The 18,302-nt window shown below is 40.4% G+C and overlaps 1 protein-coding gene across 2 annotated transcripts in view; it reads right to left on the bottom strand.

Annotated features, from left to right (window-relative positions):
• TTC17 (tetratricopeptide repeat domain 17) overlaps positions 1-18,302 on the bottom strand; it is a 106,640-nt gene that overhangs the window by 37,621 nt on the left and 50,717 nt on the right. For both annotated transcript variants that reach the window (XM_031941354.1, XM_031941355.1), the window contains exon 16: positions 15,183-15,369. In XM_031941354.1, coding sequence (XP_031797214.1) covers positions 15,183-15,369 — 187 coding nt within the window. The remainder of the gene's footprint in view (positions 1-15,182; positions 15,370-18,302) is intronic.

The raw sequence follows: 18,302 nt of genomic DNA, 5'->3' as shown, positions 1-18,302 counted from the left end.
AGGCAAATTTAAAAGTTAAACAGAAGCTGAGACTCTTTTTTTTCCCCTCTCTGGGAACATCACATGCTGTAAGAATAAAGGAATCACCTTGCTATTTGCAGGCAGCTAAAGATTTCTGAATTCAAGCTGACTTCAGCACCTAGGACAGTGCACTTAGTGCAGGAGTTTCAGAGAACTTTACTGCTGTTTAGTGAGGGTCCCTTTCTTTACCTACCAAGGCTAGTTTTCTGTGGCATAGTCAGGGGAGAAGAGTTGTGTTTCACAATGTGCATCAAAATCATTGAGAATAATGCAGGCAAAAGGATGCAAATATTTGCCAAGAAAACCTCTGACACTAACACTGTCGTGGGAGTGGGGGTGGGGGTAATGGTGAAAGGGGGAGATAAAGGGAGACATTTAGCAACTATCCCCAAACTGAATTCTACACAGATTTAAACACAAGGGAATTCTTTCTTTCCTTCCTTTAGGATCACAGAACTATGAAGGACCTAGAAGATCACTTAGTCCAGGGTATTTCAATACAATTAGTTTCCTTTGTAATTCTATGACTTATAAATTTTCTGAGAAAGGGTCCATAGATTTTTTTTACTGGATCAAAAGACCATGATAGACACAAAGGATAAAAAAACCTTTGACTTAATTCAAACTCCTCATGGTATAGATGAAACCTTAAGAGGTAAAATAACTTGTCCTAAACTACAAAGATGATAAATGTCAAACGTGGGATTTGAACCCAGGAATAATGGATGATGTGGAGTTGGATGGTCTGCATTCAAATAGTACCATTACCAATGAATCCTTACTGACTTTGGGAAAGTCAGTATTAAAGTGGCAACATTTAACCTAAGCAAAGTAAGTGGCCTTTTGCGCTGTATATGTTCTATTGACTTTATTAATGGGCACAGAGTTAATATGTGTCCATCTGTAGTTATGTTTGGCTACCTCAGAGGAACACAGACATACCTGATCCACCCACCTCATCCTTTCAGTCAAAGTATTTTATTCTCAGTCCTTGTAAAGATTGGCTTAGCATAATTACACAAACAGATGAAAAAAAAAGTTAGTTACCTCCAATTCCTATGGCTTACACAGAGATGGTAGCATGTTGATATCAGGGGAAGGATGTGGAGATCAAGGGCTGAGGATCTCTCTATTACCTCTGTTCTGACTTTAGAATTACTACAGGCACAGAGAAGTGGGCAGAGGCAATAGACTTGTCACTTAGTAGCTTTTATGTACAGATACTGTGATCTCACCAATGAGTATTTCCTCCTCTGGTACAGACAAAAAAAAAATCCCTATGTGATGTGACTTGTCCCAGTCTTCCCATTGTTCCTCCACCTACTGTGCTTGGGAGGGCAGGGGGTGTCTTCCTCTAAGTCTTTTTTCCTGTAATATGTGAACTTGGGGATCGCTTGACAAAGAGTTTATATTTAGAGTCCCAAGAATCAAAGTAGTATCTATAGATGGCTTAAAAAGTATGTTTGGCACAGATCTCACATTTCAAGTTCCAAGAATGAAATTAAAAAACTGTTGGAAGTCTCTGTCCTATTCCCTGTCACTTTGCTACTATCACTGTAGAGAAGAGGACACCATATTGAACTAAGGATCTTTTTTGTTATTTCATTTGTTTCATGAGTTACCATTACTAAAGAATCCATCATGTAATACCCAGACAAATGGTTGAAAGCCAGAAGCCTTTCCCACACACTTTGGTAGGCTGATGCTGGGACCGTGTCAAAGCCTTTGCAGTACTGTAGTTTTGGACCTATTGGAGCTAGACTCGATTAGCATAATCTCTGAAAAACTAGTCACCCTCACCCTACAATGAGACATCAGAGCGGGACTTATAGAAATATCTGGGGAATATGGAGTCTAACTCTTTTTACCTGAATAGGCTGGTGATACAAATATTTTGGCAGAGACAATCAAAACTGGATCAACTTGGTCCATCAGCCTGGTTGTGAAAAGTGAATTTAAATAATGTCCTATAGAGATTTTCCAAATGAGGATGCAAGAACATCTTAACTGAGTTCAAATTTAGTGATACTTCATAGTTTTAAAACTTGGTTCATTTTCATAGTGAATATACAGAAAGCTGTCAAAAAAGTCTTTTTTTGTTTGCAAGAATGGGTATAACACGTAAATTATCACAGCTCCATCATTGATGGCCTTTCAATAAGTGTCTTTTGGAAGAGGTGAGTGGATCAATGCAAACTCCTTTTCTCCAATTAAAGAACAGTGTTTTAAGGGCATGGGACCATAATAAGCATTTTGATCACATCTAATTACCAGGAAAAGTATGGCATAGCATTTGTTGATGATCAGCCTAGTTAAATCTCATCTTATGCACTTCCTCTCCTGACTTCCTTGAAGCCACCAAGACTGGGGTTCCCTAAGAATTCCTTGGAAATATATGACTCAGGTGCTACCCTGACACAGTTCTATGCTCTTCCACATCCTACATACTCCATTCTTGCCACTTCTGGTTTTCAGTCAGAAGAGAGAAGGAGAATCATTCAAACCCAGCATCCCCAATGCGTTCTCTTTCCTTGGCTCTTGGCAGAGAGGGGGTTCCAGTACTGCAGGAGCAGCAGGAATTGGGAGGGCTTGCTCAGCACTGGCTGGCTGATCTGCTGCTTTCCTTTAAATGTGATTGGCTCATTATTTTTTCATGTTCGTGACTTTGGCTCTTCGTGACCTGCTAGTGCTAGATAAGCAGGGCCTGGCAGTTAATGAAATTTAAGCAGCTTTGAAGAAAACCACTGAAGGGACAATTGGGATGGCAACGTTCAGGACGGGTTCTAAAAAAAAGCACTTAATGAGAAGATGAGACAAAGACTATCTGGAGTTAACATATTCGTAGCCTCTTTGAAAGGGCTCTTAAGTTTGTCCTGCAGTGCCACGGTACAAACGAACCAACACAAGAGACCAGAGAAAGGAATTAGACTGATTTCTTTTGGTTCAAAGCTAAAAGCAGGATATGAAAGAAAATGACAACAATGAACAGTGGGGGAACCCACCTTTCCCCCGGTAAAGTGTGTACATACATACCTACAACATAGTCTTTCCAAATGTCATTAAGCCAGTTGGATAGAATTTTTTGATGGACCCTTTCTTTCAACTAGGCTCAGCTGCTGCTGGTACATTAAGTCATGGAAATGAATATGGATAAATCAGTGCTATCAGAATGGGCTTCAAGCCTAGTGTTTTGATGAACTTATTAAAAAACATTAATTTCAATTGGGTTCTCAAGGTACACAGTTGTCTTTGTATATAAAAATTAATTAGAAATGGCAAACATTTCTACTTGTGGAGATAATGATAATTTTTAAAGCCCTAAAAACTACCTGTGTCATTAAACTAAAAGTATTCCTTTCCTCATCTGAGTCATGCCTATGGAAGCTATGAGATACCAAGTTCACTTTCTGGTTCCCTTTAAACATCTTTGTACAAACCAGCAATGTATCCTTCCCCCTCACAAAATACCGAAAGTCCAAAACTCAGCTCAAGCATCATCTTCTCCATGAAACCTTTTTTTAAACCCTTCAGCTGATAGTGCCTCCCAGGCCTCTCATTGTATTGTAGTTGTATGTCTGTTAAGTGAGTACGAGCACATACACATTCTATCCTGATAAGAATATGAGCTTTTTGAAAGTAGAGACTTTGGAAAACAAATTGGATCCCAGTACTTAGCACATAATAGATGCTTCAGAGTGACTACATAAAGCTTATACTGATGTCTCCCAATTGCTAGCACCTTCCCCTTCTTCTAGGAAACTACTTTGTGTGAATTTTTCTGTATTTTGTTTCCTTTTCTGTGTACATGTGTCACCCTTATCCATCAAGAGAATGCAAGATCCTTGTGGGTATTTTTGTCTTTGTATTCACAGCACCTAGCACAGGGTCTAGGTCATAAATTGAAAAGTATTGACATTCCATCAAAGTAAGTTTCTCTGCATCCCCTGCCTCCAAACAATATTATTCTTAGGTAATGACCCATGAGAAACTGAAGATTAAAGAGAAGTGCTATACTTTTAGTATGTCTCTTGCCTTAAAAATGACAGAAGGTGGATATAATATATAGCATTTCTCCACTTCTGCTCTTACCCTGAAGCAAAGTGTACCTGTAGGGGTCAAAAATACTCACGGCAATGCCCAATGGGGGGTTCAGCAATAATAAAGATCGTCTTCATCCCTCCTGCTCCCTTCCCTCTTCTCTCTTGTCAGGAACTACAATGACAGTTTGTCCTTTATGATATGGCTATAGAAACCATGTTGAGCTCCTGGTGCTGTCTGGGAATGGGGCCCAAAAGCACAGAGAAAGATATCTAAATTTAACTTTCCAGTCCTGTCAGCAGATAAAAGACTAAAATGTGACTGGAGATGCCTTTTACTGGGTGCCCTGGTGCTATATACAGAGAGGGAGGGCAAGCAGTACTGTGGCCTGAATTTTAATGAAGGTCTTAACATTAACTTGGGCTTCCTTTTGCAAAACTGAAGGCAAATGTGTGTCTATGCATTATGAACTTCCCCCCAGGATGATTGGGCAAATGAACAAGCAAAGATACCTTGAAATGTTGTACCTTCACACTTCCTCATCCTCCTGGTGAGTGGTGGCCACCTCTAACTGACAGGCCAGAGTTCTGGGCCATCCCTGCTGATGACAAGAACCACTTCAAAGCCACCTGACAGTAACCTCTCTCCAGTTTCAAGGTTCTGTTGCCATCTTTGATGGAGGAGCTGTCAATCTCAGTTCTCCCTGGAGTACTGGCTACAAAGCAAGGCCAATGGGAGCCCGGTGAAACAGGTCCAAGTTCAAGAGAACCAAGTGGCTCAAGCTGTTTGGGTTAAACGCTGCGGCTCGTACTCACTATCTCCCATCCTTTATTACTAGTGGATCTGCAAAACCCTTCTAATGAAGGATTCTGTTTGAAAAAGGCTTCCATTGGGACTGTAGTCACAAAGACCTGAAATCAAACCCTAGATCAGATACTGAAAGGAAGCTGAGCAAGTCACTGAAATGTTCTCAGCCTCAGTTTCCTCATTTGTCAAGGAAGGGGTTGGTGACGGGTTTTAAGGTTCCTTCTAGTGATACCTTTATGATTTTGTGATCCTTTGGGGCTTCTTTGTGTTAACATAGTCTATGAGGTTTTTGAAACTATTGAATTAAAGTAATTTGGATCACAGAGAATGAAGGCAAATGAATTTTATTTTAGGAATTGGAAAATTTAGGAATTCTATTTTAGGAATTAGGATTTGTTCCTACAGACAGATAGAACTTTTTTTTTTTTTTTAAATTAGGCACTGAATTAAAAAAAGCACTTATGCAGTTTTAGAGATTACAGCCAATTTTAATGAAACATTAAAGGTGGGTCTGATTTTGCTTTAGGATTCAAAGTAGGGAATCTGGGTCTAAGACAGTGGTTCTCAAAGTATGGTCTAGAGAAGCCTGGGGATCTCTGAAACCCTTTTAGAAGGTCTACAAATTCAAAAATAGTTTTTATTTCCAATATGGTAAATGTCTATAAATATAATCCAGATAAACAAAAATGGAGAGATCCTCAATAATTTTTAATAGGATAAAGATACTGAAAACAAAAGTTTGAGAACCACTTGACTCTAAGATGTCAGGCTGATATTTTACTGACCTCATATATCACTAGCTTTCGACTCCAACCACCAATAAGAAACATTGATCTGGACCTTTAGTTTCTTTCTAAACTATCAGTTTCAAATAGTACTTCCCAAGACGGTTAAGTAATCATCATTTTTTGGAAAACTCATAATTTTGCTTACCTCACAGAAAGCTTTAGGTAAGTCAAAAAGCAAATACATTGTTAATAGGTATATGAAAAAGCAATATATGATGTCCACAATATGAAGTGCTCTGTGGTATCACTCCATGGAAAAATTTCATCTTGAGGCTTTGCCCCGGCCCATACAATCAAAGCCTAAAGAGCTGAAGGCCACTTAATCTAAACTCTCATTTTATAGAAGAGAAAACTGAATCTGAACCTAGAGTCTGGGCTCTTTTTCTATTACAGATTACCCAATCAAGATCTCCTTTTACAAAGGAAGGCAGCGATGGCCTGCAGAGGTGTGATGGTCGGCCTGAGTTCACAGAGGAAACAAGAGAGCAATCAAATCAAACCAATTAACCATGCTGCTGAACTCTGAATTTCTCATTCTTGTGCTACAAACACATGCTAACAAGAATGGGGAGATATATCAGCAGTAAAGGTCCTGCCTGCATTAATATTGTAGTCTTGCTATTTCTCTTACTCCATCAGACTCTTGTTTTGTGAAAGTCTACAAAAGAATAGCAAGATGTGCTAAGTTATTTAAAATGGAGACAGAGGAAGGAAATTGTCTTACAATTTTAAATTTTGTGGGGGTAGAGTGACATGTAGGCAGAATTAGGATTAACCACTCCAGGAGCCCAGCCAGGGAATCCCTGCAGAAAATAAATGTGATGATAAGCCCAGAGTGTGAAAGCAGGAAAGGAGCATTGGTGTGCTGCCAACTGTACACTTTAAATATTTCAGGATTTAAGAAGGGGATTTTCCATTATTAAAAAACTACCAAAGCCTGCGCTATGATGGATTCATTCTAGAGAAGATGGAGGCTTTGTAATAAAATATAGCAAACTGTGTTGGCCGAAAAAATTCTAGAAAAAACTTTTTCTGCTTGAGATTCAAGGATGTCGGAAACTCCAATGACAAAAACCCCATCCAAGGTGCTAAGACACTGGGCTTGGATCATGGGGTTTAAGTTGTTTTTCCAGCAGTGTGGATCCACTTGCTCTGAACTACAAAAGGTAGCAGTGACTGAGGGGTACAGCATGATATAATCAGGAGCATGAGCTCCACATCCAAATCACATACAAGATTCTTTTGCTGCTGGAACTCTGAAACAAGAGATGGGCCTTCTTTTTCCCTGGTGAGGCTTGAGGGAAGGGAGTGACAAGGAGCTGATGATGAAATGAAGACACTTTCCATTAGATAAAAGAAGTACTTACATGTAATCTTTCATAAAAGGACTCAACTAGTTGTGTTCTTTTAACCCTAGAACTACTGAAATTGATCTGAGATGAGACATAACTAAATTTAAAGCAGCAACATTTTTGGAAAGACGGGCTTCTGAAAGAGATTGCAGTTATTTCTTTAACGGGACTGACTTAATGAGAAACGTGTTTATACTCCAGAGCAGGTTACAAAATTGTGGCGAAGACTCTCTGAAGGAAGCTATGGCAGTGGCTGGACTTGGGAGGTTATTCCACTGGGCTTCGGTGTGTCTAAATTTAGTTGTTTTTTTTGTTTTTGTTTTTTTTTTTTAAAGATGGTACTTAAGAGAGACAGTGTGGTCCCATGGCTAGAGAAATGCCCTGGAACCAGGAAGGTGTGCCTTCAAAATTCATTTCTGACACATACTGGCTGTGTGACTTCAGGCAAGGTGCTCAGCCCTCAATGCTCTAGGACTGAGGTGGGTCCCTCACAATATGCTCACGCTCAGCCTGAACCAGAGGAAAATGTAGTTCCTGACTTTAATGTGTTGATATGTTAGTTTAAAAAGAAAATAAATGACCATACTTCTTGTTTCTCAGTTAATATGTGGCCTGCAGTGATCCTTAATACAGTTCAGTGGCCCCTGTTTTGATCTGAATTTGACACCACTGCTCAGAGAAGGTTGTAGAAGAGTTTCTTTGTTTGGAAGTTCCTCCTTATTCCAAAGAACTCACAGGTCCACTCTAACACACTTAGGAATTATGTGAAGGTTCTGGTATCTATGGATGGATTTTAAAGAGACCAACAAAGTCAGTTTTTTTTTTTTTTTTTTTTTTTTTAAATAAATGATTTCTGTCAAATAACCTTCTGGAAAAGTACCTTGCTTTAAAGTGAGAGACAGGCAAGAAGACAGAACAGCATTTGTGTGGGTTCCACATGTTTTTTTGGGACTAGTGGCTCTTCCAGGGAGAAACTCCCTCTGTCCATAAAGCTGGGCATTACCTGCTCTGTAAATGCAAATCTTAAGAACTTCCCGGGGCCTAGAGCATTTACAAGCCTTGTCCAGAGTCACCTCGTCAGAACAGGGTGGTGCTGGGACTGGGCCGGGAACCTTCCCCTTCCCCATTCTACTTCCTATCCACAACTCCACACTGTTGTTTTAGGGTGGCAATGTCTTCAAAGAGGAAAAAAAGGAGTCACTGAAAAGAAAGAAACGCGTCTGCGAAGACTGTTCGATTCCGCCCAAGACCAGAGGTGGCTGAGTTAATAGTTTGTTCACAGAAGCTACAGGAGAGGACAGAGGCAGACCTAACACTAAGGCAATCCCACGGCCTGCTGTGAGGTCCTCAGCATAAAGCCCAGTGGCGTGAAGAGAAGCTTGGAGGTGGTCAAGGTTACATTCCAAATTTTGGGGATTGAATTTCTTAAAAGATGCTTTTGATGGGGTCCCTTCAATCACTTCAATGTCTGCATGTGCTCTAGATGGCCGGAGAGGATCCTTTCACCTCTAACCTTGACCTATGAACCCTGCAGTTGCACACAGACCCATCATGTCGTGTAGTTTGTGCTGAGGGAAGACCTACATTAAATGTTTCTTTCTTCCTACACATCTGCAGGCCCTTGGAGTGAGGCTTCGTGACATTTTTGTGAAAATGATTTACAAGTGCTGGCCAAAGTTAGAAGGCTTCCTGATACAAAAAGCTCTAGTTCTAATCAGAATTCCGCCATTGATGTGCTTCAGTGGCCTCTGAAACCTCTGTTTCTTCACCTATAAAAATGGGGTTTTCGCTCACTCTGCTCTGTGGGATATGAGGTGCTTGTGAAGGGAAGAACTGAGAAAGTGCTCTGGGCTCTGGACCAAAAACGCTGCCGCAGACACCCAGGATGTGGCAGGTATCGGGCAAAGCAACATCCTAGGAGGGGGTGCGGCTCCGAATGGGACCCCCTGAGCTGTGTCCCAGAAACTGGCCAAAAGCCCTTTATCGTGGGGTCTGGTGGCAGTGGCCACGTTCTTGTGAAGTGCCACTGGCTGCAGCAACGTTCTATGGCCTCCGCCCAGACCCTCTGCGGTTTGGGGGCGCTGAGACAGCAGCTGGGTGCACCAAACCTGGGGCTGGCAGCCAAGGGGGGGTGGGCATGGTGTGAGCGTGCTAACAGGCATGACATCGCTTTTAAAGGAAGCACTAAGATTTGTTTTTTTAAAAGGCAAACATCTACCTTTATTCGGAAGAATTTGGCAAACAAAGAACTTTGATTGTAGGGAGTGTGTGTTGGTCCACAAGGGGGCACTAGAAGCCAGGAAATTTTTTTCCCCAAAATTTGGATCATTTGCACAAATGCTTTAAGCAGCAAGCACTTTTGGAAATACAGAAACAAAGGCGAAGAACACACAGACTAAAATAATAGGACAGAAGGCAATGAAACGAGTTACAGAAAGAGAAAAGATTTATGTAAACAATAAATTTGAATATGGAAACACTGTGCTATGAGAATACATTTTGATGAAATGCAGACAGGGTAAACAAATCACCTGCACACTAGATTGGAAAAAAGCACATGCACATGAACTGGAACATACTTGTACAATTCAGCAATGGAAGTCCATATGGATACATTTGTACTGGAACCCACACATTATTGAGCGGCACTGGAACGCCCCGGCACCTCTGCTGAGGACAGAGTGAAACATTTACCCACAGAGAGAGGTTTTTCGCGGGCCAGAGCTGTCTCTCTGTGGGCGAGAAGCCATGGACTCGGGAGCTTCTGCAGGGCAAACCTGTTAATAGAGGGGCAAGGCTTTCCCCAAGGCCATTTTGTCATCTGTTAAAAGCAGATAGCTCAACTTCCCTAACCCAACTGAGGCCAAAAGATGGCAGAAGGGGAGGTGAAGAATCTGCACCAGGCTTCAGGCTTACTCACTCGCCATTTAAATGTTTATCAAAACAGGGCCCTGAAATCAGTCCGGCCTTTGAACCACAGGCAAGAGGTTTTCTTGACTCAAGAAGAGAAGTTTAGCTCCCTTTCAAAAGTGAAATTAAAAGCCAGATTTTCAAAACTGAAACACAAAATACTCAATGGAATGATGGAGCTGTGTGACTATCACTGAGGCAGAGCTATATAGGTTGACGCTTAAATAAGGCCTTAACAAAGGCCTGCCCTTTAAACAGGTAACGTTTTCTAATGTAACAGAAATTATAAAGTACTCAGAAAATGAAGTAATGATATGCAAATGCTACAAACACAATGAATACCATGGAACACCACAGAGAGAGAGCTTTTTGCCATGGTTGAATCCAATGAAAACATCAAATAATGTTGAATATTGCTAAGTCAGTATTATTATTATCAACTTATGTGTGACTGTTTTGTTTCTCTATTCTGGCCCTTGCTGACTTCAAATCCTTACTTCTAACTCTCCAAGAACCTGCTACTTCATGGGTTTGGATGAGGTCCTCCACTGGTGCAGATGCAATTCCTTTACACCCTAAATGGTCTTTATGAGTTGCTGTGGCCAAAAACACTTATCACCTGGTGGTGGTGAGCCCTCAGAACTGCCTAAGCTGGTCCTTGTAAAAGAGAAACTGAGACTATACACAGGCTCATGCTTAATACTTCCAGCCCAGTGAGCCCACCCAGGGCCTGTACCCAATTAGCAGAGCCTTATGGAAGAATAAAATTGTTATACTTATATAATTCTTAAATCATCAATTCTAGATCATAAAAAAAAGTAGGTTACCAGTTTTTTCCCTTGATGTTTTTGGGTAACAACTTGTCAATCCTCCCTCCCTGTCTGCCTCTTAACAACTTAGTGTAAGGCATCTTGGTTCCTGAAATGTAGCTTTTGCTTGCTGTTAAATAGCACAGAGCTTAGTTCATTTTAAAAAAAAGGAAAAACAGTCAGGGGAAGAGACAATGAATAGGAAAATTTCTGATTTTTTTTTTTTTTTGTTTTACAAAATCTTACATCTAATCCATTGCTAAATTTGGGAAACTAAAAAAGGTACCACATTCCACTGATATTTTTTGGTGTATGTGAATGTGACCAACTCATTTTCATATATATTTTTAATGTAATCGCAAAAAATTTCATCAAATGTAGACAACCAATCTGCCTTTCACGACTGCCAAACTGAATGCTTATCAAAGACAAGGGGAATAAATTCTCACTTCTGCCAAATTTATGGGTTGAACAATTCAAAATGGCTCCACCACATTATTCTTTCAAGGATCCTTGAAATTAAAGAAATGATATGGCTATAAAAACTATCTACACAGGAAAAATTTGGTCTATGATTAAAGCTGTGAGATGAAAACAAACATGTAATTAGACTGTATAGTACAAACACGCAATGGAGCTGGACACTGGAACTATCCTCCAAAAACGTTAAACCTGTAAAATAGTTTCAGGAAAGAAAATAATTTTGCACTGATTTGGGCAGATTTATATAAGTAATGTGAATCACTGCTAATTTGTCATGACATTTTATGGTCATTTATTTGCATGATAAATGAATTAGTTGCAAAAACTATTTATGGAGGCTAAATGTACATGATACCCACTTCTTGGGATACTGGTAAAATCTGTGAAAATAATTGATGTGTGAAATCGGTAAAACACACAAATATTTCAAGATCTACTTCCTTTCACTTAAAATACTAACCTTATACTCTCTGAGATGGTATACAATATTCATTTGTTTTAAAAAGAGTCCCAATAAGTATATGTGGGCTATCATAAAAATTTAAGACAAGAGTTTGGAAGACTAACAGTGATTGTTCAAAAGCAGTCAGAAAAACAATTCAAAAATGGATTTCTAAATTGATTTTATAGTCTGGGTCTTAAAAATGCTAATTTGACTTACATGGAACATAAAAATAATCTTAGACCCATATACATATATTTATTAGAAAAATCTCTGCTTTTTTAGGGTGAAAGTCTGGCTACAGATTCTGTTTTGAATCCTTTTAACTACGTATGAAAGTTATGTTTTTTTCCCAACTCTCATCCAAAGACGATCAAAGACAAGGGATTATGTGCATGTGCTGGTGTAGGTGTATGTATTCAGATGTGAGCATGTATTTGTGTGTGATGGTCTAGATCTGGAATTTGATGTAGGGACTAGTGGTAAAAAAACTTTCTTCCTTCCTAGCACTGAGTACAGTACCTGGCACCCAGTAGACCCTTAATAAAAGTGTGCTGACTTGCCCGATTCAGACTGGCAGCTATTGTATATGCTACAAGCCTTAAGAGGCTGCCTGGGGCCCTGAGATTCAGGGTACACAGGAAGGATGTGTCAGAAGCAGTACCTGACCTACATCTTGTTGACCCTGAGGCCAATGTCTGCAAGCAAACATAGTAAGTTACTAAATCTTCCAATTAGGTAAAAAATCAAACAACCCCCAGCCCGCCCCCACCCCCCATCCCTAAAGAAAAAAAAGCAGACCAGCTCAGGTAGCCAGGAGACAAATAGAAATGTTGATTTTTGTCATTAAGTGACAATGCTGAAATGCTCCTTGCTGCATCTATCTGGTTAATGAGATGTTTAAAAATCACTTAGGATGGCTCAAGCCTCTATGTGGGCAGACACACAGAACCGAGTGCACCAGGTACAGAAGGAACTGGAATTCATTCACATGTCACCTATGGGAACCTGGTTTCTTTAAGGCTATTTCACTTTCTTAACTGTTGAAAGAGCAAGGTCAGTGGGGTAATTGGAAAAGGGCAAATACTCATTTAAGGAAAAACCATAGACTGAAATAAGTTTCCTGTCAATGATGACAGTCACTGATATCCCTCAAGAATGCAAGAGTGGAGGGCCCTAAAATGTTGGTAGGGCAGGGTCTGGTAGTTTTCCAAAGAGCAGAGTGAAACAGGAAGCCGAGACCTGGGTTCTAGTCTCGATTGCCACTGACCGATGGTGTGACCCTTAAATTTTCTGGGATTCAGCTTTATATGTGAAGAGGGATGATAGTCCTTGCTCCATTTCACAGGACTGCTGCAAGTATAGACTTAATGACATACTATCTGTGAATTCTGGGAAAACTGTCAAGTGCTAAATGAACATCTGGGATTATCATCATGATCACCCCAAGAATTTAGGTCTGCCAATAGTGAGACTTTTCTTTAATGAGCTCAATAAAAGCCTGGCTTCAAAATTCACAAGAGGGCCTGTTACCTACTTACATAAGGCCAATGTACTTCATAAAAGGGCTAAAAAATTACCATTCTCATCAAGAGGTTTGCTTTTAATGTCAGAATGCAAATGAAGCATTGTTAGAAACAGGATGTGATTTTTGAAAGATGAACCCTGGAAGAGCTGCTCCTCCTGTTCCCCCTCCTCCTCTTGCGACAGCTCCAACTTACTTCTGACATCAAGGGCTTAGGGACTCAATATATACCTGAGCTGCAATCATTTCCTATGCAATAGTTCTCGTATTAGGGAAGAAAAGACTTCATAACATCCTTCAGGGGAAAGTACAAGACCAAAGCACTTCCTTTCTTGACAAAGGAGATATGAACAATTAAGAAGAGATTTCAAACAACTGAAATACTAAGGCAAAAGCTCCAAATCCCTTCCAAAGGGAGATGGCTTTTAGAAAGAAGAGTTACCGGATGGCCCCAGTGGGTGCTTCTTTCCCTCCCAGAGAAATGGCGGCAAGAGAAAACAAGCTGATGGAGAGTACAGAAAGAGTCATTCCATGAGCAGCTCAGTGGGAGAGAGGGAGTGACTGTCCACAAGGCTATTCTTGGGCATCCAAGAAATTTAAAAAGCGCAGATTGTATCCGGATCCTAAAATACCTCACATTTTGGCACCCTTATATTTCTGAGTCTCTTGCTTTCTTTGGATGCTTAAAAATATAGTAACATTTAAAAACTCAAATACAGACAGTTCTCACTTTACATACATTCACATCACACAAAGTGGACTCCTCAGGCCCCTCTGGCTCGGCTTCCAGTTTGCCCCGTGCCATGGGTTTTGGCAGGGCCACACAGAGCCCCAAGTGGGGAGGGTGAGGTGTGTGGAAAGGTCCACTTAAACTTACAAGAGAACTGGCTGTACTGGACTGGAGTCGAGGAACATTGGGGAGGACTGCCTTGAAGAGAGAAGCATGTGGACTTAAGTCAGAAGACTTTGGTTTCTACTTCCAATGTTGCCACTCCCTGGGGGTGAGGCCATGGACCAATCACAACTCTTCTGGGACTTGGTTTCTTTATCTGTCAAATAAGAGCTGGCGAGGATGGATGGTAACTACAATGGCTTCTAGCTCTAAGATTCTAGGACTACTCGAGAGTGCAGGGATTCTTCATGACTGCCAGTGCATCACACCCTTCCACGCATCCAAGTGATTAAATCGAGTTCTTAGTCATTAATATGACATTTGGGTCTGCTTCTAGACAAGCCTCTTCACCAGCTGTCTATTTCTTTTTCACTCAAATACCCACATACATTTTCAAAATTTAAACTGTGAAAGGCCTCAAAAATAAACAAAGACCAACTGGGCTATTGATTCTAAACAAAAACAATGTACTGATAAATCCATCATTTTTGGATCTTCTATCTGCATCTATCTAAAGTTGACTACAAAGAACTCCATGCTCATGAATTCAGAGCCTGCTTCAAGTGTACGAGGAAACTGGTTGCTTGATATTTTTAAGAGGGTCTCTTCAATCATGACTTTTATTGGATGAAGATTAAAGCAATAAATGGTTCTTGATCAGTGGGGAAACATAAGGATTCTGATGAATGAGCGTGCACCAGAGCTCTGCTGTTTACAGGCATTAATTCAAGTTTGGTTGTCTAAGGCACATTGGGCTTTCTCCCTGTCTTTACATACCTCCCTCCCATTGTTGGAAAGAGGAAACACTCTCTTCTCACAACTTCTGATTTTAAAAGCTGCAATGGTAACCTTCAGCCTCACCCTTTAAAGGGCAGGTTTAAGGTTGTCTAGGTATTTCACTGTTCTAGCTAAAAGACTTGGGTTCAAGCCTCACCCCATAGTTTTACAGCATGGAGAGAAACTCTAAGTAGCAAAATTTCTACAACTGGCATAATCACGGTCACATGAAGAGCAGGGAACTCTCAGGAGAAACCTCCCCCCGGCCAGTCCTAAGAACTGGCAGGCAGGCCAGTGGCCTCAGCTCGCTTCCTGGCCAGCGCTTGGCAGCTGCTTACCACTGCACGCGGATGAGGGGGTGGCGTACAGAAACGGGTAAAACTGCATGCAGCGGACCAGTTTCAGGCTGCCTTCACACTCCAGACACCTGGTCGTCACGTTCAGAGCCTGCCGAAAGGCCTGAATCGCCCCACTGATGTTTTTCAGAGCAAGATAGGCGTTTCCTAGGCTCAGAAAGGTCAGAGGCTGAAAAGAAAGGAAAAAACGCAAAGTAAGAAAGTAGGGAATTTTTATTTTCTTCAAGTTTCAAAACAGCGACTGGGCCTCTGGAAAGCACAGGTTTCCCAACAAACTTTGGGATCACTGGCCATTTCACTGGTACTACCGGATCCTAAATGCAGGACTGATGAGCAGCCAACAATTTTCGTTTGAGAGCCATTGACTGCTTAAAAAAAAATCCACACCTAATGTTCTTGTGATGATGTAGTAAATCATTTAAACAATGGGTTCAGAGAATATATTAAATAAATATATTTATATATTCCTCATTATACACAGCCCTACTAAAGGTAATAAGCACAAACTATTTCAACAGAGTCTACTCTTTCTTCCTAGCTTTGCCTGTGGAATGAGAGGTCTGGGGATGGGAAGGGAGGAAAACTGAGACTGAGAGCCATTTAAACTCACATTGGCTAGTCACTGTACCAGATTATGGCATCATTAAAAAATTCCTTACTTGAAGGAAGCACAGTTGAATTTTAATCTGTTCATTTGCTTACTCTCCTCTTCAATTAGTTGGGACAAAAGTGTAATGGGAAAAACAGAATTTGTGCCATCGGCAATACAGCTTAACAGCAGTAAAGTAACATTTAACACGCTGGTATTAACTCATAGAAAATGTTTCACTGTAACAAGCCAACTGAAAGCAGAACTCTCCCAACTTTAGCCCAGCAAGTGAGCACTTTTCTCTTCAGATTACACTTTAAATATTATTTAGTGGCTTAAATCCCAACCCACAAGTAAGTATGACACTTGGATTTTCAAAGCATCTCTAGAGTTTGCTTAAGGATACTAAGTGCTGTAGTTAACACTTAGTCAGAATAATGACCATGCTAATGGGCTGGGGCAGCCAATTTACTTCATTAAATGGGAATTAGCATTCATGGGTTGCCTTTGCCTTATTATTTTAAGATGCCATTCCATTTGGAGGAAAAAAAGTTGCCTCACAACTCTCCTGGAGTCACGGTGATGTGACTTTCCCAAGTTACTCATTCACACATGAGGGAAGGGATGTAGGGATTGCTCTGTTCACCTGTAGGCAATTTCTGACCTAGAAAGAAACCTGTAGTTAACTGACTTGAAATAGTTTTCCTTTTCAAAACAGTCTCATTTGTCATATTGTTTTGATTACTCAATTTATTGGCAATATTTGTGTCCTGTAGAGTTTAATTAAGTAAGGCAAAAAAATTAGTCCCCAGAGGCTATGTGGGAACTCAGTCTGGCTAAAGAGGCAGCAGTTTTATTTTATACGTTTAATGTTTTATACTCCCCACCACATTTGCCCTGAAGTTTTCCCAGGTAACACCTTATGGAACTGTCAAAGCAAAAGCAATACCTTTTAGTCATTAACTTTACCTACATCTCTAATCAAATCTATGGAGTAATATTGTTCTTTATATCCACTCTTCTCCCCCATTCCTCCTCAAAGAAAACCTTGTCCTTAAAGTCATTGTAGATGGACTTCTACGACTAACACAATGCTGGGCTACTGGAGGGCACAATGAATGGCTGAAGAAGGCCTTCTTTATTTATTGAAAAGTAACTGGAATTTCTGGAGGACTTCTGGATTCAGAAATGTTCTGGAGAAAAAAGGGAAGTGTAAGCCCAGGGAAGAATCCAGAATACAGAACAGTGACTTTGCTCTCTTGCATTCAAGGACAGAGGAAAAGCTATCAGAATATCTATGAGCAAAAGGAAGGTATGAGCTGAGTCAGGGTTCAGTCAAATGAGAGAAATGCGATGTCAACATAAAACCACAATGGTGTCTTTGGGATCCATTTAAAAAAAAAAAAAAAAAAAGACCCTGCTTTTCCAAGGAAATCTAAGGAGCTAAGCAAAACTATGACCTAGGTCTAAGGCTGGATGTCAGATGAATTAGCAAAAATGGCCAGAAAATTCAAAAGTCAGGTGAAAAGAGGAGCTTAGTCCTAGAAATAGGGGAAAGCCTGGAAGACAGATGAAGGTTTTACATCTGCTCTAAACCAAGTTAACAGTATAAGATTTGTGTTGTGTATCTGTAGAGCACTCAAGACTCTGAAATTCCCTTGCACAGCAGTAAAAATGGTCTGTACTCCTGAACTTACATAACATGCATCAGGAATCATTAAAGGCTCATTTGGCTAAAGAAAAACCAAACACATGGCTCAGAGGTTCCTACTAGTGAAAGCGTGTCCTCCATAGTCCAGACTGGATTTTATGAAGTTCAATTTGACTTTTGGTTATCATTCCCAAGGGTTCGAGTTTCGGGTTTCCAAGTAAAAAGATAACAAAGTAGGGGAAGGGATCCCCTGGAGAAAAGACAGGACAGATGGTAAATCTCATGGTTAAAATCTCTGGAGGAGAATATTGATTCTCCCTCTGGTTCATTCCCCCTCACTCCCTCCCCCAGGAAGGGTAATCAAGAGTCCTGAATTTTGTAAAATTTGTGATTGTGCTAATTTGAATATTATAGTGGGGAGAAAATCCCCCTTCCATATTAGCTGATTTCTCTTTAACTTAAAAAAAATTGGATCACAGGATGTGGAACTGGGAGAAGCCTTAAGATATGGTTCAGTCCAAAGATACCCATTTAAGAGATGAAAACTGAGACCTGGAGCCAATTAGTAAGCACGAGGCAGCGTTAAAATTCTAATCGTCTAACTTCAAATCAATTATTCTTTAAGTCATGACATGCTGTCCATTTGCCATTTTTTATGTATCTTGCACACTACCTATTAGTTTCAGCACTCTTTCACTTATCAAATATCATTTCAGAGGTTGCAGGTCAAAGAATAAGGGGCACAGATGAATAAAGACTTCCTTATCTTTTCCTGAGCAAACAAATGGCACAAGTAGTTAGGAAGACTTGAGTTTCCTGAATTCAAATCCTGTCTTAGACATTTACTGGACATGTTATTTAA

The sequence above is a fragment of the Sarcophilus harrisii genome, chromosome 6 (genome assembly GCF_902635505.1).
Source record: "Sarcophilus harrisii chromosome 6, mSarHar1.11, whole genome shotgun sequence".
NCBI classification, from domain to species: Eukaryota; Metazoa; Chordata; class Mammalia; order Dasyuromorphia; family Dasyuridae; genus Sarcophilus; species Sarcophilus harrisii.
The sequence above is the reverse complement of the archived record's forward strand: the minus strand, read 5'-3'. Positions and strand labels throughout refer to the sequence as shown.